We start from the raw sequence: 17,882 nt of genomic DNA, 5'->3' as shown, positions 1-17,882 counted from the left end.
TATATTGCTTATTTAAAAAAAGAGTTCAGATTAAATCCGAAAATGAACAAAAAACAATTACAAAAAGTTTAGATCAGATTAGAACAGACCAAAAAAATTTAAATCAGATCAGTCTAGATCAGAAAAGTTCAAATCAGAAAAAATTCACACGAACTGATTATTGCCTTAGTAGTTAGTACAAGGGTTTCCACTTTCCACACCACCAAAATTCTACTTCACCTTTCCGACCAACATTGAGTGAAAATTCGCCGGACATGAGATCTTGGACCTAAATCAACCAACCGTGGTCAAAATTAGAGGTGATCAACATAAGTCCGATCAGTTGGCCCAGTTCAACTCGACAGGGAAAAGTGAGGTTTTTGAGCTACTAAAAATATCATTTCTCAAATCAAAAGTTTGACTCAGCCCGCAAAAGCCCGTATTAACCCACAAAGACGGTCTTTTTTTTTTTTAATTTAAAATTCATATACAAACCCGATCCAAACCGTCTACTTAATCCACTCTAGTCAAAATTAAAAAAAGTTAACCAGGGGCAGTAAACTTAACGTCAACTTATCTAACCAGGGTCTTCGACAACGAACCTTCAATGGCGGCCATTGCACTGTCATCCACATCAAGCTCACTTGCGAACACCACCTCACTCCTCACTCGACTGTCTTTCCTCAGCTCAGTCCACCACCTCGCACTCACTCTCTCTCCTCCGCTTCGCATTTCGCTCAACTCCCCCGCCAATGCGCGCGCAATTCGGGCGGTGACAAACAGCGCCACCAAGAACGCGGCTGCCGCGGAAAAGAAGCCACCTGCGCAGCCTCGCTACTCTAAGGCGGCGAGGAGGTACTTTAATGACACCTTCGGCGAAAAGCCGCAACGTCTTGCCAAGGTTCTTGCTGCTGCTGGAGGTTATACATACTCTTCTTTCCTTAATTCTTCATTTTTCGTTTTCAATTCTCCGTATTTCTGGTGTTTCCTCGGTTTCGTATTACTCGCTATATTTCCAAAATTACGGATTTTTAGACCGTTTTTAGAGACGAAAAAGATGAGTGAAGGAAAAAAAGGTCATAATTTGAAAATTCGTGTAATAGTAAATTCAATTTTGCTTGAGAAGAAAGAAAAGCTGTATTTGTGGATGATTGATTGATTGTGTAATAGTAATTCAAAACGCATGAAATAATTGATTGATTGAATGATTGTCACATGGTAGGTTGTGAATTTGTATTGCTTTGATGCAAATAAATTAGGGGTTTGATTCAAATAACTTAGAGGGTGTCATGTAATGTATCATGTTTGATTTATCGGTAAGATGAAGAAACCTAATGGGCTAATGTTAATGATTAAACACACTAAATTGGAGGATAGAACATGTGATTTAAGCTCTGAGTAGTGTTAAATTGTTCAAGGTGGAACTTGCTCGTTTCATTGTGTGGCTTTGATGGCGAAACATTTAAAATCCAATTGTTTAGTCGTCTCCATGTATGTTTTCATTGCCTTATTAAAAGATTTCGCAAGGGGAAGATACTTACTTAATGATGACTTTATACAGCTAGAACTACTGAATTGGGAAGTATGACACGGGAAGTCATCATTGAGCGAGAAAGAATGAAGGATGGCTCTACTACTTATTAGTTAGTGTAATTACCGCCACTCTTGGTCATTGTTTTATAATAATATAGATAGTTCGCTTAAGGAAATAGATTCATCAATGGGTCATTTGATCATCTAAAGGTCAATTTAATTTTATACCTAAAATTTTAGGTTAGATAATTTCTAGCATTTACCTTCAGAGGCTTAGACTATGTGCACCTAGAACCTTATTAATTTTTAGACCAATCTTGAGATGCTTTTCATTCTTGTATAATACATGACTTATTAAGCAATTATTATATAGAGTTAGATGGTGCACAACTAGAAGAAATGGGTATATGATGCATGGCTTGATTGTATTAGGCTATTCATAAGTTAAATGGAGAACACTCTCTAAATCACATTGATATTGGCAGGTTTAGTATTAGTGAAAGTAGAATTTTTGCATTGAAAAATTTTGAACATGTGAAACCAATTATTATGTTAATTATATTTATTTACTTGAGTTTTTATACTACCTTATTAAAGATACTTGACAAGATAACGACACAATGCTTTAGCTAAAACAAATTGTAACATAGCCATGTGTAAAAATCAAGCTAGGTGTGTCCAGTGTCCATTAGGTCTCTTATATGTTGACTCTGCCCTTGGGCCATGCGGAATACATTAATGTTGGGTATTGCCTCAGAAAGAATGATGTAGTAGAGATTTTTTTTATTGCACTGGAATTTTGTTAAGTTTTTATTTAAATTTTTTGGTTGATCATTTAGATGAAGCTAGGGGAGTGCGATTCATTTAGATGTTGTTATGAGTTTTTAGGTTTATCGATACTTAGGATCCACTATCGTAAAAGATGGGGAATTGGATGGAGATGTTGATCCTTGGATCAAATCTGGTTGGATGAAGTGAAAGGGAGCATTTGGACTAGCATCATGGTATGCCCCATAGACTAAATGGAAAATTCTATAGAACTGCTATTTGGCCAACTTTGTTTTATGGGATAGAATATTGGCAGTGAAGCATTGTCATGTTCATAAGATGAATGTGACAGAAATGTGTATGCTACGTTGGATATGTGGGCATACAAGAAAGGATAAAATAAGAAATGAGGTTATTTGAAAGAAGGTAGGGGTTGTACTTGTACCCATTTAGAATAAGATGAGGGAGAATCAATTAACATGATTTTTGATCATGTGAGTCGTAAACCGTCAAAGCACCGGTGAGGAGACCCGAAGAGTAGCAAGGGTAGAGAAAGACCAAATCAAACTTGGATGAGGGTGGTTGAAAGCAGCATGCAACTATTGGGACTTGGTAAAAATGTGGCTTCAAACAAAAGAAGAATGAAGGGAGAAGATTTATATTGACGATTACTGCGATTCTCTATATTGATTCAAGCCTAGCCGACCCAAATTATTTTGGGATTAAGGATTTGTTGTTGTTGTTGTTGTTGTTGTTGTTGTTTTGGTTGACAGTCTAAGAAATCTTCCTCAATATTGTAACAATGTTATCTGAAAATGGAAGGTGTATGAAATGGAAGTAAAAAGGTGAGGTTCACTGTGTTTTTGAGTTTACCCAAGACACTAACAATTTTTTATTTTTTTGGAAGAACGGGTGGGTGGGTTGAGAGGAGATGGTAACATCAGAGATCCAATCTTTCAGTTAAGGTTAAATGAATATTCCAAAATTGTTCTGCTGTCAATTCTTGGTCAGTGGCATCTGTGGGTTCTAAGTCTCGCATCTTTCTCTTCTTAGTTGCATCAAGGAGGAGCAGTGAAGAACTCATATTTCAGGGGAAGGTGACTGTAAATGGTTCAGTCTGCGAAACACCTCAGGTTTGCTACTGATTCTGCTCACAAATTCTATGTTTTATGCTTAATAAATTGCTGTCTGATCATTTTGTCTTGCAAATTTGACTTGAGTTCCCTCCATAAATATGTAACTTTAACTACCTAGTGTTGATGACTCGATTTACAGACAAAAGTTGATCCTGCCAAAGATGTCATCTATGTCAAGGGAAGACGGCTACCTAGAAAATTGCCAGCAAAGGTTTATCTTGCTCTGAACAAGCCTAAAGGGTCAGATACTCACGAATGCTTTTTTCTGAGAAAGACGAAATTCTCTTTGTCAAGTCCTTTATGACTCCTTTTCAACTAAGAACACTGAAATGATTTCTCTATTGCAGGTACATCTGCTCTTCTGGAGAGAAAGAGTTTAAATCTGTTCTTTGTTTGTTTGATGATTTTCTGAAAGATTGGGTATGTTTTTGCTGATTTTTATACAGTTCCGTGAATATGTGTTTCTAAATTCTGTTTCTGAGAATTGTTGTGATTTGTATAATGTCTCTAATCAACAGTGGTATTTACATCTTTTTAGAACAAAAATTATCCTGGACAGCCAAAGCCTCGGCTATTTACAGTTGGGCGCCTAGATGTTGCAACTACTGGACTAATTATTGTGACTAATGATGGTAAATATCATTCTTTTTAAAGCTTTCAAATTGAATATATTGAATATACCAATTGCTTCGTTTATGCAGGCGAGTTTGCTCAAAGGGTTTCACATCCTTCGTCAAATTTAACAAAGGAGTAAGTATAGTAGTTCATTTACTAATATCAATATTCTCCAATACAAAGTAAATACTGTATTAAATTAGATTTCACTGCTACTAAGGCAAGATGAACTTGTAAAATGATCTTATATGTGATATGGAAGCATATGTAAACGTTAAGGTTAGAACTTCACTACTCATTACTTATAACTTATAAGTCCTGTAAGTTCCTTTTCTGTAATCTACTTGCACTAAGCAAAGCCTCTGATGATTCAATTTATTGTATTGTTCCTGCCAATTTGAGACTTGACTCTCTCTCTCTCTCTCTCTCTCTCCCCCTCTCCCACTCTCTCCCTCTCTCTCCCCCTCTTTCCTGCCTTCCCTCTCACTCTCTTGTCTTTTTCTTATTTTTTAAAATGTCACTAGGTTTTAAAAAAACTTTTTCGTCAAAAGAAAGCTAGATATCATGAAATGAAATCAATTGCTAATTCCTCTATTATGTCCTGCTGTTAAAACTTTCGTTTGGGTCATCATATCCATCCGCCTTTGCCCCTACATGACCGTTGAAATATTCTATAGGGAGCTTGTTAATTTAAGGAGCTTCATGCATTAACTCATCTGACTCCTTTTGGTAAGCTGGCAATTTACATTATTTATCTCCCAAGCTAAATGTAAAATACATGGTTTTATCATTCTTTCTCTCTACTTCCACAATGTGGTCTTTGAACTCCTAAGCGATCAAGATGCCCACAAGTCCAACTATTTTCTGATCTTGATTTACATGAATGCCAACGATTGCACTCATTGATTTTCCAAACTTTGGTGCCTACTCGGTCTTTGAATGCATTCTATTTATTATGCACACTTTTTAGTATCTCCACCAGCTGTGGAAATACTCTTTGTCTTTGTGTTTCTTAATTTATTGCAAATTTTATCTTTGACTCCTATCCACATTGTCTTTTAAAAAAAATACTTCCTCCGTTTCTTTTTAATTGCAACAATTACCAAAAATGGAAATTTCAAATTAATTGCAACTTCTTTCCTTTGTACAATTCACTTCTTCCTATCTCTCTTCATCATAGGTCCCACTTTCTCTAAAACACATCACTTGTCCTTGCCTACTTTGTGTTTTCGATTCACCTGGGTTCATTGCTCATCATGAAGCTGCTGCTTTGGGCATTGGATTGTATAAAATCCATAAATGGTTCTTGACTTTAGTTTACATTTGTAGATATATTGCCACAGTCAATGGTGAAGTTCATAAAAGACACTTGGTGGCCATCAACAAAGGAACAACCATTGATGGTGTTCACTGTGTTCCTGAATACGTAGAACTACTTCCCCGACAGCCAGAAATTCCCAGAGCTCGCCTCCGTATTGTGGTAAGCATCACAACATTGCTGTTAGTATAATAATTGCAGAGGTGGTTTGTGACCTCAGAATGGTCTTTGTATTGGCCTAAGTAAATGATTTAAGATTCACAAATCTTAAGATGAGACATATAACAGCTGGTCTTCTTCGATGCTTTGGAGATATTCCATGTAACTAATTTTTTCTTTATGGAATCATCTATCGCTTTCCGATAAAATAAAGTTCTGTTGAAAACTGTTATCTCTGTATGGAATGTCAGGTTAGTTGCTTCTCGAGGCTTCTTGATTTAGATTTAGTGTTCTACTAACCTTTTTTATTATCGGAAAGGTAAGTATTCATTAAGGAAAAGAATAATTACAAAATGTTCTTTACATCAAACTACTAAACAAAACAAAACTATGATCAAAACATGCACAAGTGTACCAAAAACCATCAGTCCTAATGTCTACAACATCATTCCCTATTCCCCTTGCCGCCTTCTAGGAAGGGTTCAAGGGGAAGGTCAATAATTTGCTACAGTAGGAAGAGAACAAGACAAGAAAACTAATCAGCAAGTGTACTACTAAAATTTTATGGAATGTGGAATCTAAGTACCAAGTGTTCTATATCGACAACTCTTATCTCTCACCACTCAAATTCAACTGAAGTATCTGTGATAACTCTCTGAGATTGTTGTTGGTTACGCTAATAAATATCGTTTCAATTATCTGTGCATAGATATAAGATTTGTTGACGTGCATGTAATAGTCTGTTGAATTCTCCTCTCATAGCCTCATGTAGTGTTTGCAACTGCACACTGCCCTGAGGATGATTTATATCTAAATTTAATACTCTACTAGTCCCAGATAACATATGGAGAAAAAGTGGGTCGATGCAAATTAAATTTATTCACCTTTTTCTAAATGGTTTTGTCGGACTTTGATGTTCAAGCATTGGTCACAGTGCTAGATGTCTTCAGTTTTGCTCCTTAATTACAGGTGATGGTTGTTTCATTTCATCCAATTAAGTTATCTCAATGCCTAAGATTTTAATGGGCTTGATATGTAGTACCTCCATACAGTTTAGATGAGAGTGAAAACTTTTTTCTTAGATGCTACTGTGTTGTTAAGTTATTTTCCTTTTAGTTATGAACTGGCAATTTGATGTTCTGAAATTGAAGGAATCAGTTTGACTGCTTGATGCAGTAATCGTGTCCACCCGACTTTCTGATCCGACACACATAATGTTACATGCTTTGTGTCTAGCTGGGAACAGGAGCATTTGAAAGCTGACTGCAATTGTAATATTGACAGGTTAACGAAGGAAGAAATCATGAGGTTCGGGAGTTGGTGAGAAATGCTGAACTTGAGGTTAGTTCCCTCTTTTTGATTTGGTCGTTACTAGGTATGCTATTTCTGTGTCGCACAAGACTAGGTATGCTATTTCTGTGTTGGACAAGACTAGTTACTAGGTATTCTATTTCTGTGCATTTAAGTAATTGACTGCTTATATGGCTGCACAAAATCAATGGTGTCATTTGATTACTATTCCTGTACATATATGTGCATAGTATGAAGTTTTGAATTAATTTTCCTTGGTTTTTTCTCACACAGATTCATTCCCTGAAACGCATACGTATTGGCGATTTCAAGCTTTCTCCTGACCTTGGGTAATACATAAGTTCCCTTGTTTCTGATTCCCTCCGGTCAATATATTTTGATTAAAAATCTAAAACACCAGACAACTTAAGGCATCCACTTCCTTTTATGATAGCTTTGAGCTTTCTTGAAGTGTCTGAGGCTCTGCTCGAAGCACTAAGTACTCTGATTGTAGGTGGATGCAAATGGGAGACAGATTACCTAAAGTTGAATAAGCATGCCAAGAAATGCTTCCACTGAACAGAGCATTCTTGCAGCCGTGCAGGACCCATGTAAATACAAACGATGAGTATTAGAATCTTAAATTAAAATTTCACTGATGAAATGTTTGGAAACAAAAAAAAAAATAAAAAAAATAAAAATTGTACTCGTAGTAAATTAGCACTGATAGCTCATAAATATCAATTTCTGCCGTTGATTGCAGCTGTCAACAGAATTTGCTCAGTTATTGCATGATCAAAATAAATATTCTGATCGTTCTTTGTTTAATCCCTGGCTGTCGAATCTGATGGACTGGAATAATTGATTGTGAACTTTCGTAGTGTGGTTATTAATGTCTTTGGCCCCTAGTTCATGATCTTTGTCTTCAAGCTTATCAATTCTAGTCTGTTTTTAGCACTTAGATCATATATTATCCATAGCTATGCAATGTTCTGAGTCTGTTATTGTCTCTTGTAGGCTTGGCAAGTACATGGAATTGAAAGATAATAATCTCAAAGCGCTGGGATGGGAGAAGTAAATTTCAAAGTTATTTTATGCTATTTTCTTCACCCAAGGAGCACATCTGGAACATGACTGATCAGAATTTATAGATTCTAACATCAATCGATGACAATACATTTTGGAGCCTCAGTGGGTCAACATGCTGTTTCATTTATATGCTGCAGATATGGAGATTTAAGAAAATGGTAGTTTTTCAAAAGGAAGCATGCACCGTTATAGTTCCTTGACGCACCTGGATTTGCTAAAATTTGTTTTCCTGGTGTGAATAATGTGTTATTTTGGTGAGGTTTTTCATGCATAATGAAATGCAATGCAATTGATCCAAAAATGTCAGCCAGTTGAACATTTGGATCTTTCTTAAGGAAATCAAGATGAAGGATGTAAATCCGCTGGCCGGCACAATGTTTCCTCTGTACAGTGAATGACTGACTGAAGACAGAATACTCCATTTTTTAAATAATGTAAAATGGTCCTATCCAATTTTTGCAGTAGGCTATCAGGTATTCAGGTGTAGTTGTCTGTAGGTGTACTATGTTGGGTATTGAACTGTATAAACTTGTGAGTTGTGGATGTAACATATGGAAATAATTAATTATACATATACTTGCGTAATCCAATAAAGGGATGGATAGAACAGGGGTGATTATTACCAGAGTCAAATTCGTGTTTGAGATTGCTCAATATGACTTGTTGAGAATTTAAGATCCTGCATCAATCTTGGGTTGGTTTGAGCTCAGACGAATCGAGCTTTAACCAAGTTTTAAGTTTTAACCAACTCTAGTCTAGCTATGAACAAGTCAACTTGAAGTAACTCGTAAGCCATCTCAAATCTATAGTACTCATAAAGTAGATGACATGTTATATTGAGACATCTTGCCTTGATTTGAACTTGATATTGTGTTTTTCAAATTTCTCACAAGTTTTTTTGAGTGGAGTTATATGTTCCTTAACTCGGCTCATTAATATCTTCAACTCGAACACAATTCAAGTTAAGCTCTCTTGAGCGGACTCAAGCTCGCATAGTTCATAAGTTCTTGTTTCATAATCACCTCATGGAAATAACGTTGAGTTCAATATCATACCTCGCATGTATTTATACATCGAAACCATCCATGTCAATATAGTTTTTGGACCATTGAGATTGGATTGCAAAGGGGATTGAGCATATGTAAATGATTTTTTTTTGCTATTATTAAAAAAATATTGTATGATTGCAGGCCCAAGCTACGGTGTGAGGGGAGACTCTCGAGGCCTACGAGTGTGTGCAAGATATTGAATAATATGCTTGACTTGGGATATTGAAAAATATATTAAAAAAAAATCGATCGGAAATCATTAAAAAAAAATGACCCAAACCCCCCAAAAAATCGAATAAAAATCCCCTCAAAAATACCATGGCTTCTTTTGGCCAATTAGTCTATCCTTTCAAAGAAAATTAAAAAAAAGAAAGCATATCAAAACATGGAGGTAAAATCGCATTCTCCATACATAAGAATAGAAGGAATAAAAACTCTCAAAAAAAAAAATAGAAAGAATAAAAAAATAAAGGGAAATTCTAAGGTATGCCCCTGAAAAATCGCACGGTATACCCCTATTTTTTTCGGTCTATAATAAATCCCTGAGATTAAGTTTCTTTATCCATGATAACCTTCCACTAATTTTTTGTTAATGTGTTGTTTAATTAGTGTTAACCATGGTTAAGGGATAATATATTCCCAAATTAATTTTAGGGTTTATGATATAAAATCCCCAAATTGATTTGCGATTGAAACAGCCTTGTTCATCTTCTTTCTTCGACTCTTCTCAGTAGTCACCCACGAAAGAGAAAAATGTCATTTCAACCTCCAACTGCTCATATTCAAGGATTTCGCCATGTAAATTGGAGTTTGTAAGCCCCAAATGTAAATGCAAGCCTCCAAAACTCGCGAAGTTGAAGCTCTCTCTGACGGAACTCAATTTCAGGAAGGCATTCTTCAGATGTGATGATTGTATGTTCTTCAAATGGCTCTACGAATCTGATATTATTGGTTTTGCGAAGCTTGCTGCAAATTCTGATGCTCAAATCTTTCTGTTAAGGAAAAAAATTGATGGATTGAAGGAGATTGTAAAGCTAGGGTTTATGGCTGTTGTCATTCTTATTGTTCTGGTGATGTTGAAGTAATAGAAATGGTGAATTCAATTACATTGTAGTCGATTTTAATTATGTACTTCCAGTTGTACACTTTCTTTGGATTAATGAAATTCATTTCAGAGTTTACAGTAATTCTTGGCTTGATTAATATCTGTGAAATCAAAATTTCAATACTGGCTTGATTAATAGCAGGTTATTCAGCAAATAGCAGGTTATTCAGGTTATTCACAAGATACTGGCCTGAAATTGTGAATGCAATAGTTAACTCCCATATTATTCAGCAAGAAATATATTGACATCAATATTCAGGCTTGAAACAAATAACCTGAAATAATATTCAGGCCTGAACTGAGACCAATTTGCAGGCCAGAATTTGTCAATGCAGGTTATTCAGAATTGCACATTGTGTTTGCACAAAAAAAACCTGCATAAAATTCAAGAAGCCTTGCAAAGAAACAGTGCAATCTGTGGCATTCAGTCAATTTAGCTGAAAGTGTAACAAAGTCAGGTCTAAGTAAGGCCTCCAAAACACAGCAAAATAACCTGTGACACAAATTTCCTGTGTGAATAAGAGGAACAGCAAATAACAGATGAGAGCAACATTGACAAGATAACAGATGAGCAATTTCCTGTCACAACCAAACAACCCTGAAATACAATTTCAAAATATGCAATAACCTGAAATAATTTTCAGGTTTTAATTGAGTTGCTTACAGCAGGTTTATCACAACCAAAAAAATTGGAGGCCTGAAATTGTGAGCAATAAGACTGCTATTAACAGGAAACAAATGCACAAATTCATAGCCTGCTAATAGTGAGCAAATAGCCTGATATATTCATAACAGGAATAGCCTGATATATTCATATTAGCAAATAGCCTGACATATGCAAAGAGCCTGACATATGCAAAACAGCAATAATATCTGATAATTTTCAACCTGAAACCAATTACAAATGTGAAACTGACATATGCAAAACAGCCATGACATATGATCTTGAAACCAAAAACCTGAAACCAAAATATCAGATCATTTTCAACCTGAAACCAATACTCTGAAACAAGTAACCTGTGAAACCAATTTCCTGAAATAATTTTCAGCCTCAACTGAGTTGCTCAAAGTTGATATATTCACAACAAAACAGCCAATGCAACCAAAAACCTATGAAACCAGTAAAGTAGTATGATATATTGATGGTCTAACAAAGTGGCAGATAGTTGTTCAAAAACGAATACAAAAAACACATTGCAATATCTAATACACAGTGGCATAAACAGCTATCACAACCAACATTTCAGTAACTAAATTTCACTACAACAGACTAATTAGGCTAGTACTGAAATAGCTACTGCAACATTGCAATCCTCTTCACGATTTTTTGCTGGTGGCTTAATGTTTGGCTGTTTTGGGTTGCTATGCTCTGCTCTGATCTGGCCTTGTTCATGTCAAGCACTACTACATGCGCTTCTTCTTGCCTTTCCTGGTGCGACCGGGGTGAGTAACTGGGTGAATTATTTTCATTCCAGGAAGTTGGTTTGGGTCCTTTGGAATTGAATTCAAATCTTTTTTTGGTGTTGTCTGAGAAATCTTGACTTGAGGTCCTTTCCAAAAACCCTTCTTCCTTAAATATTCCAAAGCCTCCCATTCATTTGAATTGTGTAAAACAAAAATGAAATTGCTCATCTTAGAGTCCCAATTCTGTATTTTCTTCAACATATTCTCCGTACATTCTTGTACATAATACCAAAAAGTAGCTTCTCTTTTAGCAGCCTCTTTCTTTTCATTTGTGACACCTTCAAAATGAGAATCACCTTTCTTTGATTTCTCATTCCAATCCTTAACCAACTTTTCAGCAAACTTAAAATCATGAAATTCTATAGCGGCGAATTGACTGAAACAGATTTGTTCCCTTTGAACATAAACTGTGGTCTTTTCCTGCAAAAAACAACGATAAAAGAATTAAAGAACATAAAAACCCATTGCCACATCTCCCAACAGGCAGCCACATTTTAATACTCTCCCAGACCTGCAAACTCACAGAACAGGGGAAAAAAAGATGGGCATGCGTCTCAATCTCAGAGTGGCAGAGCACACATTTCTCATCCTGCACAAAACCAATCTTAAACAATCGATCCTTCGTTTTCAACCTGCTAAAAAAAAAACGAAGGATCGATTGTTTAAGATTGGTTTGGTGCAGGATGAGAATTGTGTGCTCTGCCACTCTGAGATTGAGACGCATGCCCATCTTTTTTTCCTTTGTTCTGTGAGTTTGCAGGTCTGGGAGAGTATTAAAATGTGGCTGCCTGTTGGGAGATGTGGCAATGGGTTTTTATGTTCTTTAATTCTTTTATCGTTGTTTTTTGCAGGAAAAGACCACAGTTTATGTTCAAAGGGAACAAATCTGTTTCAGTCAATTCGCCGCTATAGAATTTCATGATTTTAAGTTTGCTGAAAAGTTGGTTAAGGATTGGAATGAGAAATCAAAGAAAGGTGATTCTCATTTTGAAGGTGTCACAAATGAAAAGAAAGAGGCTGCTAAAAGAGAAGCTACTTTTTGGTATTATGTACAAGAATGTGCTACGGAGAATATGTTGAAGAAAATACAGAATTGGGACTCTAAGATGAGCAATTTCATTTTTGTTTTACACAATTCAAATGAATGGGAGGCTTTGGAATATTTAAGGAAGAAGGGTTTTTGGAAAGGACCTCAAGTCAAGATTTCTCAGACAACACCAAAAAAAGATTTGAATTCAATTCCAAAGGACCCAAACCAACTTCCTGGAATGAAAATAATTCACCCAGTTACTCACCCCGGTCGCACCAGGAAAGGCAAGAAAGGCAAGAAGAAGCGCATGTAGTAGTGCTTGACATGAACAAGGCCAGATCAGAGCAGAGCATAGCAACCCAAAACAGCCAAACATTAAGCCACCAGCAAAAAATCGTGAAGAGGATTGCAATGTTACGTAGCTATTTCAGTACTAGCCTAATTAGTCTGTTGTAGTGAAATTTAGTTACTGAAATGTTGGTTGTGATAGCTGTTTATGCCACTGTGTATTAGATATTGCAATGTGTTTTTGTATTCGTTTTTGAACAACTATCTGCCACTTTGTTAGACCATCAATATATCATACTACTTTACTGGTTTCATAGGTTTTTGGTTGCATTGGCTGTTTTGTTGTGAATATATCAACTTTGAGCAACTCAGTTGAGGCTGAAAATTATTTCAGGAAATTGGTTTCACAGGTTACTTGTTTCAGAGTATTGGTTTCAGGTTGAAAATGATCTGATATTTTGGTTTCAGGTTTTTGGTTTCAAGATCATATGTCATGGCTGTTTTGCATATGTCAGTTTCACATTTGTAATTGGTTTCAGGTTGAAAATTATCAGATATTATTGCTGTTTTGCATATGTCAGGCTCTTTGCATATGTCAGGCTATTTGCTAATATGAATATATCAGGCTATTCCTGTTATGAATATATCAGGCTATTTGCTCACTATTAGCAGGCTATGAATTTGTGCATTTGTTTCCTGTTAATAGCAGTCTTATTGCTCACAATTTCAGGCCTCCAATTTTTTTTGGTTGTGATAAACCTGCTGTAAGCAACTCAATTAAAACCTGAAAATTATTTCAGGTTATTGCATATTTTGAAATTGTATTTCAGGGTTGTTTGGTTGTGACAGGAAATTGCTCATCTGTTATCCTGTCAATGTTACCAATTTAAATTTCTGCAAACATCAAATGGTCAAACCCATAATCCCACAGAAAAGTAAACTAGAAATCAAATGGTCAACTTTTGCCGCACATAATTTTTAAAGATAAACCTACCTCAATTAAGCTCGCAACTAGAAATTTGTTGTTTCCAAAATTGGGGAACTCAGGTAGAAACGACACCATGAGCTCCCCATCACACTGCAAAAAAAAAAAAAAAAAAAAAAAATCATAAAGTTCATATTTAAACACAATTGGGTACTTACAATCAAAACAAAGGAAGAAATGATGATAACAAGTCTAGAACAGTAGATCATATGCTAGTATATACTAATCAGCCAATTCACTTATAGTTTTATCTCGATATTATAAAGCTTACCTCTGTTGAGACGCGTTGGGTACTTGCTATTTGAGTGTCTCCTGAGCTGAGCAAAATAATACAGGCATGAATACAACACATCAGTCAACATAGATTATGATATTAAGCATCATATATATAAGCCCATACTTTCCACATGAGTATGGAAATGTGACAGCATAAATTTCGCAGTCTAAAATTTGAAGTCTAGGACAACTATAAATTAAATAGGTTCAAGGAAAAAAAAAAAAAGTAAGGGAGATTATAATGGTATAGTAGTAAATTAGTAAATGTCCCTCACCTGACTTCTCCCAACATTCCAGTGAATGTCTCGATTCCACCCTTTATTAATGTCCAACATAATAAAAGAGTTAGAATAACAATACATTGTCATTTTCAACAATAATAAATAACCAACGTGGTATAGGAATACCATTTAACACTTGTGCCTGGTTTTCGGAGGTGATAAGGATCACAGAGTTTGTCTGTTCCAGATAATACAATTAGAAACAGAATTAAAACAGGCAAGTAAATGTTACAATTAGAAACTGAAAATTAAAACAGGCAAGTAAATGAATAGGATCTTACTCTGAGCAGAGCAACTCTTTCTGTAATGACATCAGGGCACTCCAAGGCTCTGAGCAAAGCTTTACTTCCTCTAATGTAACCAAAGTGCTGCATAAATCAAAAAATCATTAGCATAACTATCTGGCTGTATTCTAAAACTAATTGGAGGTAGTTAGTAATTAAAGACCTACTAACCACAATATTTTCAGCAGCCTTTTGAATCCTACCAACCTTATCCTCAGGCAATTGTGTGATTTCAGCCAAATACTACACAGAAACAATTCATTTAATATACTAAGAAAGTTTCAGCTTATTAAAAAATATCAAAAATATTAAAAAAAACACATCTACCTCCTTTGGTTGTGTCATTAGCTCAGTGTATGAAATGATCCCAGCATCTTCAAGTTTTCTCACATTTCCAGCATTCATACCATGTGAAATCCCTAACACAATAATTCAAATCATTATAATAATTGAAAATAGCTTTCAAATGCTTCTGATTAAATAGAGTAAGTGCAAAAAAATGCATAATATATGAATCAGGTTCACAAACACTAATATTATAAGCAATCAGCTTAAAAAAAACAGTTTATATATAGAAAACTGAGTTTCAATTTTGCTTTGCAAAATTATGCGACAAATAAATTCGGCATCGTACAAATTTTCTACTCTATTTCAAAATTCAAAACAATTGAGTAATTGAGGAGCAAACATGAGGACGATGAAACGAAATTCTTCAATATTGCGAAAATTTTAACCTAACTATTTTTTTTTTTTCAGGCATTTTAAGATTGACGAAACTTCACAGTATGAATTAAACTCACTAAACTTATGCTACTGATGCCAGTGGTTTCTCTACAAAATTTCTACTCTATTTCAAAATTCAAAACAATTGAGTAATTGAGGAGCAAACATGAGGACGATGAAACGAAATTCTTCAATATTGCGAAGAATTTAACCTAACTAATTTTTTTTCAGGCATTTTAAGATTGACGAAACTTCACAGTATGAATTCAAACTCATTAAACTTATGCTAATGCCAGTGGTTTCTCTTTGAATTTTTGAGGCAATTATAACACGAAATGAAATAGTAAACTCAAATTATCATTAAGCAAACTTACATTCATTTATCAGAGCAAAGAAATCCTGCTTTTCCGAGTTGCTTCCTTCAACGATCTGCAATTCTGCCATTGTAAAGAATAGATGGAGAAGCTTCAAGAAGTTTTTGAAAGGAAGATAAAATTGGTAGAAAGAGAAAGAGAGGAGTAGGAAAGTAAGAGAGAGAGAAATTTGAAATTGTGAATTTGTGATTGGTTAATCTGTGATCATATTGAGCTCTGGTTATATATAAGCTGAGGAATTTGGGCGGGGAATGAAATGGGGAATTTGAAAAGAGAGATGCTACACGTGGCATTTCAATCCAATTTGTTTGGATGGGTTGCGAATTGCGATGATGGAGAGGAGAGAAGGGAGGTGGTTGTGACTTGTGACAATGGAGGAGGCGGTGAGAGAGAAGTTTTTTTTTGGGGGTGGGGGAAGAGAGATGTAGTCTCTGGTAGTAAGGGGTTGCAAGAGAAATGAATCAAATGATAAATGAATTTAGCTTTATATATATATATATATATATATATATATATTATATATATATATATAGAGTCGGGATCCCGTGAGAATGAAGATTATGTGAGAATAGATAATATGTGAGAATAAATCACAACCGTTAGATCATAGAAATCTAAGGGCTGCGATTTTCCCAAGCCCTAATAACAAACCCATCACTTTTCATAACAAGTGATCATTCTACGTCTTATTAAAACAACAGTTAAATGGGAAAATTGAAAACCCATCTCTCTCTTCATCGTTCGATTTCTTGCGAGCAAAAATCTGAAATCTTCTCTCTTCATCGATTGATTCATCCATCAAAAGTTTGTTCAATTCATCAAATTTTAGTGTTCCTCAATCGTTCAATTCATCAAATTGGGTGTTGCTCAATCGTTCAATTCAATCATTATTAGGTACGAAATTTTGCTTGCTTTAAATCTGTTTTGCAATTTTGTTGTTCTTAATATTATGCTCTTCTTGTTAAATTATCTCTGTGATCATAATTTTTATTAATTAGTAACAATGAAATATGTTTTTGTTGTTGATATTTCGCCATGGCTAAACGTAAAGATCATTACTTGCTTAGTTGCAGAAATGAACCACCTTGCCTTGCTTTCTTTGAATGTAAAGATCATTTCTTTTTATTTTTTATTTTTGTGGTTTTTTTTGTGATTTGAGTATCTGGGTTGAATTGTGCTAAACTCTAAGCTAAATCAATTCTACTAATTGTTGCTATCTTGCTGACCTTTGTTGAATGCTTTTTATTTTATTTCTTGATTCTCAAAAAGTAATTTTTTTTGGGTGTATACTACATGAGTTGTATATGAGACCTGCTGTTTTATTTGATTGTTGTGATCTTGAGTATCTCACCTCGATTTTTAACATATTCGGGTGAAAAATGCCAATATCTTGCTGCGAAGTTACGGAGTTTGTACGTCTTTGTAAGGATAAAGAAACACTCTTCAAGTCAATACGTTACTTTCCTAAATATTATCTTTAAACTAATTAAAAGCAATAGTACAAGTTTAATAGTCCATTCAAATGGAACTAGACAAATTAAAGAGGATATGACCAATCACTCTTAAGATATAGTTGCCACCACCTTAGCTTGGTTAAGGATTGATTTTCCCTACGATGATGGCGCCACCATTTTGGCGAAGTAAAATTGAAGGGTTCGCAAAGTCATCACATCTAATTAAAGATCTATTACATAATGCTCAGAAAAGTTTAGTTGAGTGATATTTGTATGTCTTTGGATACTCTATTTTTCTTAATCATACATAGAACTCCACTTGAGTACATTAGTGCTACCTAAAAGTACATTATTTACACTAAAATATATTAAATCTCAAGGATATTAGATATATATTATATTGCACAGAAGGAAACAAGTTGATTGAGAAAAGAATATAAGAGAAAGAAAATCTTATAGAGGTGTAGAAAGAGAAGTGCAATGGAAAGTTTAGAAGAGTTAGTAGTTTAGAAGAGAAATAAAATCTTCTTGTATGAACTTGCTTCTGTCAGAATATTGTTTACATGTACAATGTGGTGGTAAGACTCAGAGCACTGACTAGGATGTCTAGGGGATTGGTGCAATGACTAGTGTCACCATTTTTATATCTTGATAACTTTTTTCTCTGATATCTAGAAATGAT

The 17,882-nt window shown here is 35.0% G+C and overlaps 2 protein-coding genes across 6 annotated transcripts; one reads left to right on the top strand and one right to left on the bottom strand.

Moving 5' to 3' along the window:
* Positions 1-513: 513 nt before the first annotated feature.
* On the top strand, positions 514-8,459 carry LOC104890607 (hypothetical protein). 3 transcript variants are annotated; one of them, XM_010676151.4, is made up of 10 exons: positions 514-899; positions 3,334-3,413; positions 3,556-3,656; positions 3,764-3,836; positions 3,955-4,048; positions 4,118-4,166; positions 5,361-5,511; positions 6,793-6,849; positions 7,093-7,148; positions 7,816-8,459. In XM_010676151.4, exons 1-10 carry the CDS (start codon positions 587-589, stop codon positions 7,874-7,876), a joined length of 1,035 nt encoding a protein of 344 aa, XP_010674453.1. In that variant the 5' UTR covers positions 514-586; the 3' UTR covers positions 7,877-8,459. The 3 variants fall into 3 exon arrangements, with proteins under 3 accessions (XP_010674453.1, XP_048499305.1, XP_048499306.1); XM_048643348.2 differs by lacking the exon at positions 7,816-8,459 and adding an exon at positions 7,253-7,626; XM_048643349.2 differs by lacking the exon at positions 7,093-7,148.
* LOC104890608 (meiotic recombination protein DMC1 homolog) lies at positions 8,148-16,214 on the bottom strand. Of its 3 annotated transcripts, none has more exons than XM_057394396.1 (9): positions 15,747-16,214; positions 14,977-15,068; positions 14,821-14,892; positions 14,647-14,733; positions 14,493-14,543; positions 14,360-14,400; positions 14,080-14,125; positions 13,818-13,901; positions 8,148-10,534 (listed from the first exon to the last, which is right to left on the bottom strand). In XM_057394396.1, exons 1-9 carry the CDS (start codon positions 15,814-15,816, stop codon positions 10,502-10,504), a joined length of 576 nt encoding a protein of 191 aa, XP_057250379.1. In that variant the 5' UTR covers positions 15,817-16,214; the 3' UTR covers positions 8,148-10,501. The 3 variants fall into 3 exon arrangements, with proteins under 3 accessions (XP_057250379.1, XP_057250380.1, XP_057250378.1); XM_057394397.1 differs by lacking the exon at positions 8,148-10,534 and adding an exon at positions 13,070-13,717; XM_057394395.1 differs by lacking the exon at positions 8,148-10,534 and having other exon boundaries at positions 13,742-13,901.
* Positions 16,215-17,882: the final 1,668 nt, after the last annotated feature.

Source organism: Beta vulgaris, chromosome 4 (assembly GCF_026745355.1).
Source record: "Beta vulgaris subsp. vulgaris cultivar EL10 chromosome 4, EL10.2, whole genome shotgun sequence".
Taxonomy (NCBI): domain Eukaryota; kingdom Viridiplantae; phylum Streptophyta; class Magnoliopsida; order Caryophyllales; family Amaranthaceae; genus Beta; species Beta vulgaris.
This window is presented reverse-complemented; position numbering and strand designations above follow the sequence as displayed.

Bases quoted from the DNA above. Each gene is read 5' to 3' on its own strand.
- LOC104890607 (XM_010676151.4), top strand. From the start codon at position 587: ATGGCGGCCATTGCACTGTCATCCACATCAAGCTCACTTGCGAACACC. The intron at 4,049-4,117 runs GTAAATATCATT...TCGTTTATGCAG, and splicing joins AATTATTGTGACTAATGATG to GCGAGTTTGCTCAAAGGGTT. The intron at 4,167-5,360 runs GTAAGTATAGTA...TTACATTTGTAG, and splicing joins TCGTCAAATTTAACAAAGGA to ATATATTGCCACAGTCAATG.
- LOC104890608 (XM_057394395.1), bottom strand. From the start codon at position 15,816: ATGGCAGAATTGCAGATCGTTGAAGGAAGCAACTCGGAAAAGCAGGAT. The intron at 14,734-14,820 runs GTTAGTAGGTCT...TGATTTATGCAG, and splicing joins AGGCTGCTGAAAATATTGTG to CACTTTGGTTACATTAGAGG. The intron at 14,544-14,646 runs GTAAGATCCTAT...TATCTGGAACAG, and splicing joins AAAGAGTTGCTCTGCTCAGA to ACAAACTCTGTGATCCTTAT.